The sequence below is a fragment of the Poecilia mexicana genome, unplaced genomic scaffold, assembly GCF_051168715.1.
Source record: "Poecilia mexicana isolate PSO_F unplaced genomic scaffold, ASM5116871v1 scaffold_5, whole genome shotgun sequence".
NCBI lineage: Eukaryota > Metazoa > Chordata > Actinopteri > Cyprinodontiformes > Poeciliidae > Poecilia > Poecilia mexicana.
This window is the reverse complement of record NW_028263374.1, coordinates 14,485,465-14,498,942: the sequence shown is the minus strand read 5'-3', so window position 1 is coordinate 14,498,942 and position 13,478 is coordinate 14,485,465. Positions and strand designations below refer to the sequence as shown.

General features: G+C 41.1%; 1 protein-coding gene across 1 annotated transcript in view; it reads left to right on the top strand.

Moving 5' to 3' along the window:
- Nucleotides 1-999: 999 nt before the first annotated feature.
- Nucleotides 1,000-13,478, top strand: part of LOC106918490 (guanine nucleotide-binding protein G(i) subunit alpha-2-like) — a 47,494-nt gene continuing 35,015 nt past the window's right edge. The window contains exon 1 of the mRNA XM_014988314.2: nucleotides 1,000-1,783. Within this exon, the coding sequence (XP_014843800.1) occupies nucleotides 1,666-1,783 (118 nt within the window). The 5' untranslated portion in view covers nucleotides 1,000-1,665. The remainder of the gene's footprint in view (nucleotides 1,784-13,478) is intronic.

Sequence of the window (13,478 nt, the reverse complement as noted above, 5' to 3'; positions counted from 1 at the left end):
AGTGCATGTGTGCATAATCAGAAGGTGACTTCACGCGATTGACTTTCATTGGGTTGCTTTCCAGGAAAAACATGAAAGCCATGACTGAAGCTTGCCGACAAGATTAAAGGCCAAGACAATGATTGCTGGAACAATGTTCTCTAGAGACAGATGAGTCTAAATGTAATTGTTTGAACACCAGAGCGAAGGACGTGTTAAATATCAACTATGAATCATGGAAATGGAAGCGTCACAATATGCGAAAGCTTTGATAAACCAGGACATGCCCAGTTCACATAATCCACCTTAAATACTACCACGTATGAAAGGGTGATTGAGGAAAGTTTGAGACCATCAGTAAGTTCTGCTTCAGAAAATAAAGCTGAAGAACTGGACCCTTGAACATGGTAGTTGGGAGCAACGGCACCATCTGAAAATGAGGATGAAAGTCAATGCAAAAGGTGGGTAGAGCAGCCAAAAGTTGTACTACAGCAAAAGTAAAAGTAAGAAGTAGTAATCTAAGAAATGACTCAAAAGTGAAAAGAAAAGAAAATGATATGCAGACTACTTGAGTATTTTAGTGGTTTCCCCATTGTTGGTTTATTTTGTTTATATTTCCTTCTAATTCATAAAAAAGCACTTTGAATTGCCTTGTTACTGAAACTGCTATATAAAGAAAATTACCTTACCTAACCTAGTGTTTGGTCGTCTCTGAACGGCAATAATCACAACATGACTTAGTTATTGTATAATTTTCATTTGCTACAGTTTTTGTGTTTGTGTTTATGTCCGTCTTTCTGTTGTTTATAACAAAGACATTAAATGGGGGGCGGAGGGGGAAGAACATAATCCTGAAGTAACCAAGATAAATAAAGACTAGACATTAATTTAAAAGAACAGAGCATGTCATTTCGCTTTCTAAATGCTCGACAGACTCCGCCTTGTCCTCACCCCGCCCGCAAACTGCGCCGGCGTCGAATTGGTGCGGACCCGTTAGTTCCGTGTAGCTTGCTGGGCTGGGGAGGTGACGCTGCTCGCGCTGACTCGCTCTTCTGTCGGTTTGAGGGGAACTTAACGGCGGCGACGGGTGTGGCTTCAAATGTGATAAATCTCTACGCGGGGAAAGAATGCGCACAGGCTTTACGGATTAGGACGAATATTTACATTAGTCAGGAAAAAAAAAATCCACGGGAAAAGTGGCGGGTGTGTTTTCGGTAGCTTAACTGGCAGCGGCTGTTTCTGCGTGTGCTCGGTTTTGAACAGCTGGAGTACTTTTTTTTTTTTTTTTTTTTTTTTTTTTTTTAATGCTGAACTTCGTGGGCCGTTTTCGTGTCTTTGACCTGCTCCGATGATCCGCTGTGAGGACTAGCAGAAAGTTCACCCAGAAAAGTTACTCAAGCCGTATTTTTTTGGACAAATAGGGAGCAAATGTTGACTTACTGAGACATTAACTAACGTGTGTTTTGAGATTTTCGCCCAGAAATCCCAAATTCGCGTCGTTTCGCAGTCGCAGATGAACAGAATCCGTCACGTTTGTCGCTGAACACCTAAAAAGGGAAGTCGTCTCTTACTCAACTTCGGCTCTTGTTTTTGCTTTAAACCCAGGGGTGAGGGAGGATTTCGGACTGTTTCACTTGTTAAAACTTCCCCTACCAAGCTGCAGACCTGAAGCGCGCACTAGGAACCATGGGTTGTACTGTGAGTCAGGAAGATAAAGCCGCGGCCGAGAGGTCCAAAATGATTGACAAAAACCTGCGAGAAGATGGAGAGAAGGCGGCGAGAGAAGTGAAACTGCTGCTGCTGGGTGAGTACAGTCTGTCACAACACTGACTTGGACTTGCAAAATTGATTTGCAAGTTGTGTAACTGCCTGGAAAGTGCCGAACAATAGAAAAGTAGCAGGTAAAAAGGCTTTGAATGTTTGAAAAATGACATTTCTGGCCCGACCCACCTCTGTGAAACTAGGGTTTATTAAGCAGTGCAGCCAAAGAAAGACAATTGTTTTTGTCGTTTTATGTTTCCAGTGTCACACATGCTTTAACACAGACATGAAAGCTCCTGCGTCAGTGCTTGGGGAAAGTTTAGAGCTGTCCTTGAAAGCCAGTTTTACAGCATGCTCTACGTGGGCAATGTTGTGAGATTGCTGGAAAGTCTTGTTGTTATTATTAGTTTTATTATTATTATTATTATTATTATTGTAAGGTCAGTTTTCAGAGTGACCTCCTCTCAGCTGTGCTTGACTACAGAGGGAGGTCAGACTTGGCAGGGCCTGGTTGACAATGAGTGGGCTGGCGTTTGGATAGAGGATGAACAGCCCTGTCTGTTCCCAGGACAGACCACAGCACACACACACATTACACACACGCAAAGGATTTAGAAAGACTTTTTTAGTTTTGCAAGCCTTTGTAGTATCTCTAAAGTTATTTATTGTCTTTTTTTTATTTTATTTTAATGGATTTTAAAGCAGCAAACTCTTTAGTAACGAGGATTTCCTGAGGTTTTTTTCCCCTGTGCTTTCTTAGTAATGACAGAAGTTCTTGCTTATGTCATCACCCTGTTCCTTCTTTTTTTCTTTTTTGAATATTTAAACTCACTCATTGGATCATTTAGTATGCTGCTTTTTCCTCCTCTCATCTTTTGTCTATTTCATGAGGAAAAGGGAAAGCTGAGTTAAAACCCGATAAAGATCTTGTGCGCAGAAAAATGTTAAGGCAAGGCTTCTTCAGATGTCGGGCTGAGACGTACACGAGGGCATATCAAATGTACAGATTCGAAACAAGTACACATTTTCCGTCCTACTGTTTTTGTGGCTTAAAGTCATTTTGTTGAGATACCAAAAAAAAAAAACCCTTCAGTGTGTCGAGCAGGACAAGTGTTGACAGACCGAATGATAGAAAAGATGTTCTCCAGAGTTCCATTATGGAAAGTACTATCACTTATAAAAATGTAATTCTCAAAATGATATTTCAGCATTAAGAATAATTGCTTTGTTTTCAGTAAAAGCAGGTAGGTCATAAATAACGTGACATGGGGAAGCCGTGGCAACGTTATCATGCTGTGGGGATCTCGTGCTGTGCCCATGCCTGCTCTCCACATGAGGCTCGTTTGCTAGAAACTTCACGTCACATTTCCAGGAAGTTGATCTGACTAAATGTTTTTTTTTTTTTTTTTTGCATGGAAACTGACTGGAGCAATTAACAGGAAGCAGATACAGCACGTTTATTGTCCGTTAACCCCTTTTTAAAGTCCCCCGTTTAGTTCCAAAAGTTATACTTGTGCAAAATAAATAGCCTAATTATCATAACCACAATTCATCAGCCTCGATGTTGTTGCCCCAAAGCTGCTGTTTGAAGGGAAATACCATTGCATGAGAGAGATGGATAGATGCAACCACTGTCCCTCGCTTTGTCAGCTGAAAGGCTGCATCTCAAGCTTGCACTCAAAGATTGAAGTCGATGTAGAAATCGGTGGAAATCGTACGGCAGACGGCTGCAGTGTAGGATCCATGGTATAGTGCAAATGGTAAGCATTGATGCCTCTTCAGCTTTGTCACATTTTAGCAGAACCGCTGATTGTAATAGAATTTAGACTGGCTTTATTTTTCATTATCTATAAAAAAAAAAAAAATGTTAAAGTTTTGCCAGCCAAAATCAGTTGGATTTTTTTCTGGACTTTGACTGGGCCATTTTAAGACGGGATTTCAGTGCGCCTCCAGCAGTTTAGGGTTAGTGGATTTATGAATTTGCAGATTTCATTCGGAACGTAAAAGGCAAATTTTCCGAAAATGATTTATTTGCAGGTTTGCTGTATTCAAAAGCAAACGCAGCGTGGGAAGCTGAGCACCTTATGCACAACTTTACGCACCATTAGCTGGCATACAAAGCAGGTGGTCTAGGAGCCTATTAAGATATATTTGGTGTTTGAATTATCTGCAGCTATCAGCACTTCTAGAGGAAGTCTCAGTTATTTGCACCTCTAGCTGTATGTTTAAGGTTTTTTTTTTTTTTTTATCCTGCTGGAAGGTGAACCTTCGGCCCAGTCTCAACTCTGCAGACCCCAAACAGTTTCTCTTCTGTTATTGTTCTGCTATTAGCTAAATCCATCTAACTAGCTTCCCTTTCACTGCTAAAGAAGAACACCCCCCTCACCATTATTCTGCCGCCATCCATGTTCTTGCTGGGGTTGGTCTTCTCAAATGTAAATTGAATTGACATAATTGGCCAGCCTCTGATGGCCATTGCTTGCACTGGATTTTATTTAGGGGTGTCAAAGTAAAGGAGGTGAAATCTAAATGCATACCAAACATGTTCTTAAACATTTTTTTTTTTTGCATCTTTTCCTTCCTCTTCACAAATGTGCTCTGATTTATGTTGGTCTATCACCTTGGTGTTGGTGTGGTTGTCATATAACGGGTTTCCTTACGACATTGTGCGCATGAACTGGTTGGGGTTGAATTTGTGCACCAGACTTTGATTTAACGTAGGAATCAGTCAGTGCAGCTCATTTTGAAACGCCGACTCTCACAAGTATGTCTTTCTTTTTTTTTTTTTTTTTTTTTTGTTTCCTGACGGAACACAGATCATCGATCTCAGATCGATGGTGAACGCGCACCGCCTCTTCCTCTCTTGGCTCTCTGAAGAGGAGGCTGGGTTAAGTTGTGCCCTCGGATAGAGGGCTAATTACACAGTCAGCTCTGTGGAGCAGGTCTTACATCAGTAATTACTGTCTACTTCACCGAGCGAGGGTTGGGGCAATTACAGGAGAGTTTGTGTTCCCCATCCCACCCCACTCCATCTTTTCTTGTGCAATTGCAAAATCCTGTCTTTGCTCGTGAAGCTCGAACTAGGAAATAAACCTGGACTGTCCTCGAAAGGTTTCACTGTAAACGGTAAACGTCGGGTGCAGTTAAGGACAGGTGTGTCAAAGGCGCACAAAGCAAGTTCAGATAACTTGTGTTAAGTGTTTAGTTTAACTATAGTCCTCTGTATTAAATTCAAGTTTTTAAAACGTTTTTTATTATCCTCTCATAATTCTCAGGCTACAGAATGCAATAGCTTACAGCTGCCACTGAAACAACACTCCTGCCCTGGGTGAAGGATGTAGGATAGAGGTGTTACATCCTTTAGGAGGTGTCACATCACTTGTTTTTCTAAGCTCTCTGGTACAATAGCATCCCCATAACCCCATACAGTCATTAAAGACTCTGAGTTGCTCTGCGGGGTTTCGGTTTAAGTGCAAGCCTCATTTCTTGCGTTTGCAGGCGGAAGCGCCGATGCTCGTTTTCACTCGGCTCTCTGGAGTCGCTGCCGCCCTTCAGCGACTCACCGAAATCCGACTGCAGAAAGCCTAATTGAAATGAAATGTCCCCCCCCCCCCTCAATATACAAGTAAATTTAATTAGGGGTTTCCAAGGTAACGGCTCTGGCCTAATCTTCCTCACCCAAAAAGAAAGAGAAGGCGATGTGAGATTGTTTTGCCTTATTTGTTGTCCCTCAGGAAAATATAAGAAAAAAAAAAAATGCCATTAGTTAATGTGACCAGTGAGGATTTCCTGCCGTCGGAGGTTGGAGTCGTCATTAGCAGGAAGACGTCCAACGTCTCGTTTGTCCTTACAAGAACACTTAGGTTAATTTTGCTCTGTTTTGGGAACAACAGGTGCACAATTCAGCATAAGCTGTGCAAATTCAAAGTACATCACCCCCCCCCTCCACTCCTCACAGCCTCCGTAGTAAACGGACATATTTGCTGTGAGGTGTGACAGACTGTGCTGTTATGTAAATACGTCTCTATACCGACTGCATGCAAACAAGCCTCCTGCGGGCGCGCAGTCCAGAAGCTTTTTACCACGAATCTGTTAGCGGTGCACTGAACATGCCCTCAGTATGTTTACATGTTACTGTGCACGTGCAGGAAAACTCACTGGAATATGGGAGGAATTCTGGTTAGGTTCTTAAAATAGAAGGCGCTTGTTTCAAGTTTGTAAAACAAGTGAAAGGACGGCACTGTTTTTAATGACACGCCGTGTTTAACGTGCTACATATCAGTATCGGTTTATGGGCGATTCAGTGCCGCAGCCGTGCCCTCGATTCTATAAAAACCAGCTCTTGGAGGCTGCAGCTGCCGACATGCGATGCTGTAAATGCTAAAATCAGGACGGTTTTGCAAAGAGGTGGCGTAATTTTGATTTTGTCACTGTGATTGTTGTTGCGCTCTTACAAATAGAGGTAACACATTTTGAGTTGCGACTATGGAATCGATGACACTGAAAACGACGAAAGTGAATTCAGCACTATATTATTTTTTTTTAAAGTCAGTTCATCACCTCTTTTCCGGGTGGGCAGTAACTGAGGTGGGATTCCTCCTTCCTTTATCTCTAGAAGTTGTGGATGTTCTCTACAAACAGGAGAAATTGTTCATAAAAATGCCATGTTATCAGCCTGTTTTTCGTCCTGAATCAAGTTCGGTATTAAACTTTAGCAGCGCATAGAGTCCAACCTGCAGGCTTTCATGTGGTCATTTATTTACTGCAGACTGACCTGCTGAATGACTTCACAGGGTGACATGTTCTCCTGCGGTCAGCACTGTGCAGACACTGAGCATCTCCCTCTTATTAAAGTCACAGGCAGAGCTTAAGTGGGTGTCGGGTGTAATTACAGTAGGCTCATTATAGAGGTCCCCGTTTCTGCAGTGGAAACCATCCTCCCCGAAGCGTTCCTGAAGAACAAATATGTCTGCTCTCCAGGGAGGACGCTCCTCGAGTGATGGAATCTTTCTGCTGCTTTGTTTCGACAGGAATCCTGGCAATTCTGAAATTTCTCAAATGAGCTGTTGCGCTATATATGTTTTTTTGATGACTTGACCGTGTTTACTCAACAGTCTACACCACAGCACTGCCCAATTAGCTGCATGACGCACTGGCAGGCAGGGCCGTGAATGTGTCTGCGAAGAGGCTGAATATCCTGCAATTACAGCGAGAGCTCTGAAGATAAGACCAGCTCCTGCAGACTGCCCGTCTCAGTGCAGGTCCACAGAGACTGAACCGCTACGCTATCCTTTCTGCTCTGAATATGGTGATATCTTTAAAAAAAATAAATAAAAAAAAACATCACCACTGCCTTAAGTCCCACCTCCACTCTTCAGTCCACGTCCCTCCCTTCCTTCCTCCTGCTGTGTTAGAGACGCTCCACAGAAGCACACGGGGTACATTCAGGGACTGCATTTTAAGACTGAGGATGTGGGGTTCTTGCAAAGTTCTGACAGATTTCAAATGTTTAATAAGGTGCAGGAAACTCGGGATGAATGCACAACCTCCCCACCAAACATGATCTGACTTCCAGGATGAAAACTCTGGACTCTATTGGAGTAACGCATACAGTAAAGATTGTTCATTGTTGTTGTGTCAATCATACAGTAAATAAACTATTATTATTATTATTATTATTATTATATCTAATCAAACTGTAAATAAATGGTCCTTTGAGTAAGTTTTATTAAAAAAAACACCTCTAAGATAGCTGTTCTGAAATGTTGTGTTTTGGTCCAATTTAAACTTAATGATTTAACAAAAGTGTACTTTTGTTAAAAATCTGGTAAATATTTCCACTCTGTGGGTGAATGTAGGAGTGAGATTTTTCTGGTGCATCAATGGGCAACGTGGATGTAGTTTTACCACAATGTTTTGTGAAATTTTCTGACAGTGTTGGTACAAGTAAATCATAAAAGTAATACAACGTCATCACAGTCTCATTGGCTGTCAACCTCTCGCTGCAAACCGTACGAGCAGTTTTTGAAAATGGTTATACTGATAATTATTGGCATATTGCAAACATCATTGATTAGCTCATCAGCATCGTCTTTAGACTAAGTGGTAAATGGACTCAAATTATTTAGTGCTTTTTGAAACAATTAAAAATACAAAACGAGTGAGGGCTCACAGCAAATATTCTTTAGCAGGGCAATGATTAAAAGTTCCCCACATTCCTCCTGCTGACTGAAGACTTTCCCACATGGCTGCTGGTCTTTGAACTTCTTCTCTAAATCCCAGAGAGGCTCGACATGCCAGACAACGTGTTGGGTGCTAAAGTGTAGCTTCATGAAACCATTAGCTGAAACAAACCTAACAAATAGCTTTATTTATTTTTTATTAAATAAATGAAGCTCTCTGGTGTTATAGCATTTGGTCTTTGTAAATGTTCTTTCAAACAAGCCTTCTTACAGCATCACCATATCAGGTTTCCTTCTTTCTTATGTGTTAAGCGCCTTTTGGTCCAGTGGGACATCTGGAGGTTGGTTGTCACCAAGCACCCATGCAGTGAACCATTATCCCCGTTTCTGCCGTCATGCAATCCATTTTCTTTTCTTTTCCGTCATGGGAAATGAGTTTGCTTCAATCTCCTCCATCCTCACAGGGTTATCTTGTCAGCGCTCTGCTCTAGCGGGCCCGTTGCTCCGGGGTTCCCTCAGGGCCGAGCCTGCGCGCTCTGCGTTGAGATTACACAGGTCAGGACAGTTAAAGTACACTTTGAGACAGGAAGCGCTCGGCAGACGATTGGAACCCAGCTTCCTGCTGTCATGAAAGGGATCAAAGTTTAGCAGGTCTTTATGGGCGATTAAGGTAGGAGGTATGAGAACATACTTCCTGTGGGTCGATGGAGGCTTGGGGTAGACCACAAAAGCCGACGTTGTGCATGTTGTTAGCGCAGCACTGGTTTCATGTTGTATTCCTAAAATTTAGACGTGACATTCAATTTGGGTATCAGGACTGATCAGTGCGCTCACTGTGATCATGTTGTTACATATGCAACGCAACAACTGCAACTGAAATGTTTAAATTATTTTTGCGGCAGTACGCACCCTACCAGAGTTGCCTCTTTCTCGTCAGAAGGTTTCTCTGTAAACACATTCAGGTTTGGGCTGTGTGGAACATCAGAAATGCTCACCTACTGGGTTTTCATGCCTTTTCTGATAACCTCAGCAGCTCTCTGGACGCGTTGCTCAGTTGGAGCAAAGCATTCTCAACAATATTGTGTTGCCGTCCAAAGACTCCTGCCACGCATTCTGTTAGTAATCTTTTCTAATTAAAATCTTCTGTTGATGCGAGTTATCTAGTGTAAGAACGCCAGCACAAACAGCTGCTTCCCATATCAGAGTTTGCTTGTAATGAGTTAACTCTCCAGTGCCTCTTTTTTTTTATTTGGCTCCTTAAACTCTTCTTGGTTGCACCGAGACAGTGCCACTGCTGTTCTCTCTGCTTTTTTGGTTTCACCGTTTGTGATCAAGGCTGCAGACTCTGCCGGATGTGGCTGATATCATTTCCTGTTGCAGTCCTTCACCCACCAACCCCCATCCTCCTCCACTGTCACTTCCTCTTTTAGCTGGTTGCATGTAAAAGAAGTAAATGTAAGTCTTTTGTTTGACTGGTAGAGGAAACCAGCACACCCATCCTGTGTCAGTTGTACGGTTCTGGCCCGCAGGCCGCACGCAGCTGCCTAGAGAGAGAGAGAAACTTTTTTTTTCGTTTCTAATTTTTCTTTCGCAAGTGTCAAATATTAACACTGTATTTTTTGGGGGCAAAAACTCATCTGTTAGTGTTCTGTTCCTCAGAAATCCTCACATTTTTTGACAACAAATATGTTAGATTTTCTTTAAAAGGATTTTATGTGCTACACAAAGACGCATACACCACGCGTAACTGTATAGTGGCTAAAAAGATTATATAGTTTTCTCACATTTAAAAAAAAAAATGTTAAAAATAATGACCAAGAAACATAGCAGACGGGTCAGAGAGAAAACTGTGGAGCGTTTCAAAACAATGTTATTTTAGCAACATGCCAAACTTTAAAAATCTCAGAGAAATGACACCTGTCTACACAGAGCAATAACCAGAAAAGCAGCTAAAAAAGCCCATGGTAACTCTGGAGCAGCTGCAGAGACTCGCTGCTCAGGTTGGAGAATTTGTTGACATGACAGTCGTTATTGGTTGAGAGATCAACTTGATTCATGGGGCAGATTTCATCACGTTTTTCAGGTTTTAATGTGTAGAGAGCTAAAAACTAATTTGCCCCTCTTTCAGTAAATATGGACTACTTTTGTGTTGCTAAACTATGCTAAGTCCTATAAAATTAAGTTGGTTTTAGTGAAAGAAAACATTGAAAAGAGTTGGGGAGGGGAACATTTTTTAGCAAGACATTGTAGGTTACATCATCATGAAGTCGGTGTTATTGTTTAGTTGCAGATTCTTTGGTCAGTCAAGGATTGTGCCACTTTGACATTTTAAAAAAAGTATTCGCTGTGATACTAAAGGAGAAATCATCAAAACCTCGCCGATCTTGTTTGAGACTAAAATAGATATTTGGAAGGGGCACAGCATTTGATTTGCACTGTGGTGTGTTTTTGTTTCCATTCCAGTGGAGAAAAAAAAAATACAAAGCAGGAAGGAGCAAACTGTCGAATGGAAAAATGTGGGAGCACATACTGGCTTGGGGCATGTGCAGCTTGTGTGTGAAGTTTTGTACGCAAGATATAAGACTTGTAGGCTTAAGTCACACAAAAAACATCCAAATAAATAAATTGCACAGTTTTTTTTTTGTTTGTTTATTTCCCAGGAGATGAAGGACAGTCGTAGCCAACGAGTTTGAAATGGGGAAAACGTGGACGGCAGCGGTGGAAGCATTTACATCTTATTAGCATCAGGCTCGCGTTGTTTGCAATTTCAACACTTGATGGTGATTTATTAGTTTTGCTTGTCAAAGCACGTCGCTGTGTCTCCTTCCCACAGGGTCTCCGCATGTGGAGACACTGCCATAACTGAACGCTCGTCTGTGTGTCTTATTAAGAACCCTCTGGTCTGAGCGGTCATTCGCAGAAGCAAAATGAGTTGCCAATGCGAAAACATCAGCAAGCCCATATTTAAACTGCGGGCATATCGTCATCAGGAAATATGAAGCTGTGCTGCAAATATTGAACGAGAAGTTACTGTCTTCAAAGCCATATATTAATACCGCGTGTGTTCACTGAGATTTATGGGAGAACTTGCCTGGCGTTTGACGCCACCGGCGCATCGACATTTATTTGATTATGGTATTTCATTAACTCTCGAGAGACCGACCAACAGAAATTGTTGACACATCTGTCCGTTTATGACTAATTTTGTTTGAAGAATGACACGCCGGGAGGATTTATGGAGAAAGGTAAAGGGGGGGTAAAGGTCTTTATCAGCCAGACCATCACCTGAGGTTTCATCTTGAAGGGAGCTGCCACAGAAAGACTGACTCAGCTGTTCACAGGCTCTCTTTACCGATCGGGATTATGTCCTCTTTGAGGTTTTAAATTAAACCTGCTGGCAGTTTAGAGACCGTTTTCACTTTGCTGCTTGGTGTACTTTAGGTCATGCATGCAAAGTGAGTCTCGTGCTACTATAGCAAAGTCTTAGTTGATTTGATTTTTTTCTGTTGTTTTTGTAGGGCTTACACTTAAAAACATCTCAGGCTTATTTATTTTAAAGCTAAGTAACGCCTTGTTTCTTTTTCTCCTCTTCTTTTTTTTTTCCCCATTTGTTTCAACTAAAAATACACATCCCAGCATTAGCAGTGACTTGCAGAAAGCTGTGGGAAATTCCCAGGAGCATTAGTATGTTTGTTCCTTTCATACATATTTACTTTCCTTGAAATGATTTCATCAGTTTAAGGCTAGATGCTATAATAAGGCTCTTGCTGACACACGTTTTCTGTTTTTTTTTTTCCTCCCCTTGAGTTCTGGTTCACCAGGATCCTGCAGAGCATTCAATTTACCAGTTGGAAGACTCTTACAGTATATGAGGAAATTTCTAGCTATTTGCTTTGGATTTGGATCTTTTTGTTAAATGAGAGACTCCACTTCAGGTCTTACTTTTGCGTAGTGCAAACCAAGTTAAGTCCTGCTCTGCATGTCTGGATATTTTTGCACTTTCCACTTAAATAATTAAAATTGCAACAACTCCACCTCAGGCCAACGGAGCTTTGTTTGCTTTTCACTTTATTTCCATTCAGTGTTCTCAGTGAGCCACAGGTTAAGAAAACTAATAAATGGAAAATAGTAGTGTCTCTCTACAATATTAGGAATTTCATGCCACAGTCAGCTGAATGTTAAATTGATGCTTTCGCTTGCAGGCTTACAGTTGTGGTTATTTTACTCTAAAGGTGGTGGTGGGGGGGGGATAATGGCAGCACGCCTACTATGTGGTAAGCACCTTACCGGCCATTGACGATGAGAGATAAAAAGCAGTTTTGAAGATGCTTATCAATATTTAAATATTGGAGAAATGTAAGGGAGAGTAAATGTATATATTTAAATGTCAATAAAAATGGAGATTTAACTTAACCACAGGTTTGAGCTGAAGCAAATGATCATAAAAGTTATAATTATCTTGATTACAGTCCTATACTCTGATTTTCAACCTTTGCACCTTTCAGGAAAAATGTGCAGGTTGTAATAATGGCTGAATGATGACACAGAATGGTGACATTTTAACTGTGGCTTGAAATGCCAAATAAAAAGACAAACCAGTCGGTGACTTGCTGCAGAGCGCTACACTACACACAGAGCATGAGAAAGGAAAAAAAAATAAAATAAAAAAGGCTTCTTATTCTGTGGCTGCTGTGGTACTGTATCGACCCATTCTGTGGTCGATGGAGATGTGTAATAAAGGAAATCGCATTAAAGGGATTAATTTTTAGAGCATTTATCAGTTTGACAGAGAAATTGGCTCCTATCTTTCCCAGCCTTTATGCTTTGCTTTTATCAAACCACCAGGGTTGCAGTTTAACTGAGGGTTCATGCTTAAAGGTAGTTCTCAGATTTTTCACCAAAACCTATTGACTTTTTTAACTTTGCCTTTCAGATCGAAAGAGTCGGAACAATTGCTTGAAAAATGTCTGATCTTTAGCCGAATCGGGTTAAAAAAAAAAAGCTATTCTAGGTGGAAGAACTTTGATTATAATATAGCTTTCAGCAACCTTTTGGGATACCAGTTTTTATCAATTACTGAACCAGATTTCCTGCTTAATTTGCTTGAGAGCCATTGATAAAGAATTTAACAGAAAAGTAAAAATCTTTTCTGCAAATGGTGTTAAATCATTCGCTCTATTCAGTTTATATTTGACCAAATGGCAAAAAATGCCACTTCAAGGTTCTGTGCAAGATAATCATATCCAACTTACATTGGCTCTAATTTTACTTTTATTTTAAATCTGCCAAATTATATAGTGACATCAGAATGAACCTTCATAGAGTTAAATATGATTCCGTTACTTATATTCTTGGAATGGCTGCAGATCAACGGTTGTCGTTCTAAAGATGCAGAGCCGTTTGCATTAAATCATCGACTTTGCAGCAATTCATTTTCCCGACCAAGCATTTAGAGACAGTGGAGAAGAACTACTGCCTTTTAACGGGAAGAAAGTTGCAGCAAAAGATGGAAGTCTGAGAAAGAAACCTGTTATTTAGCTGTATGAGGAGTAAGGG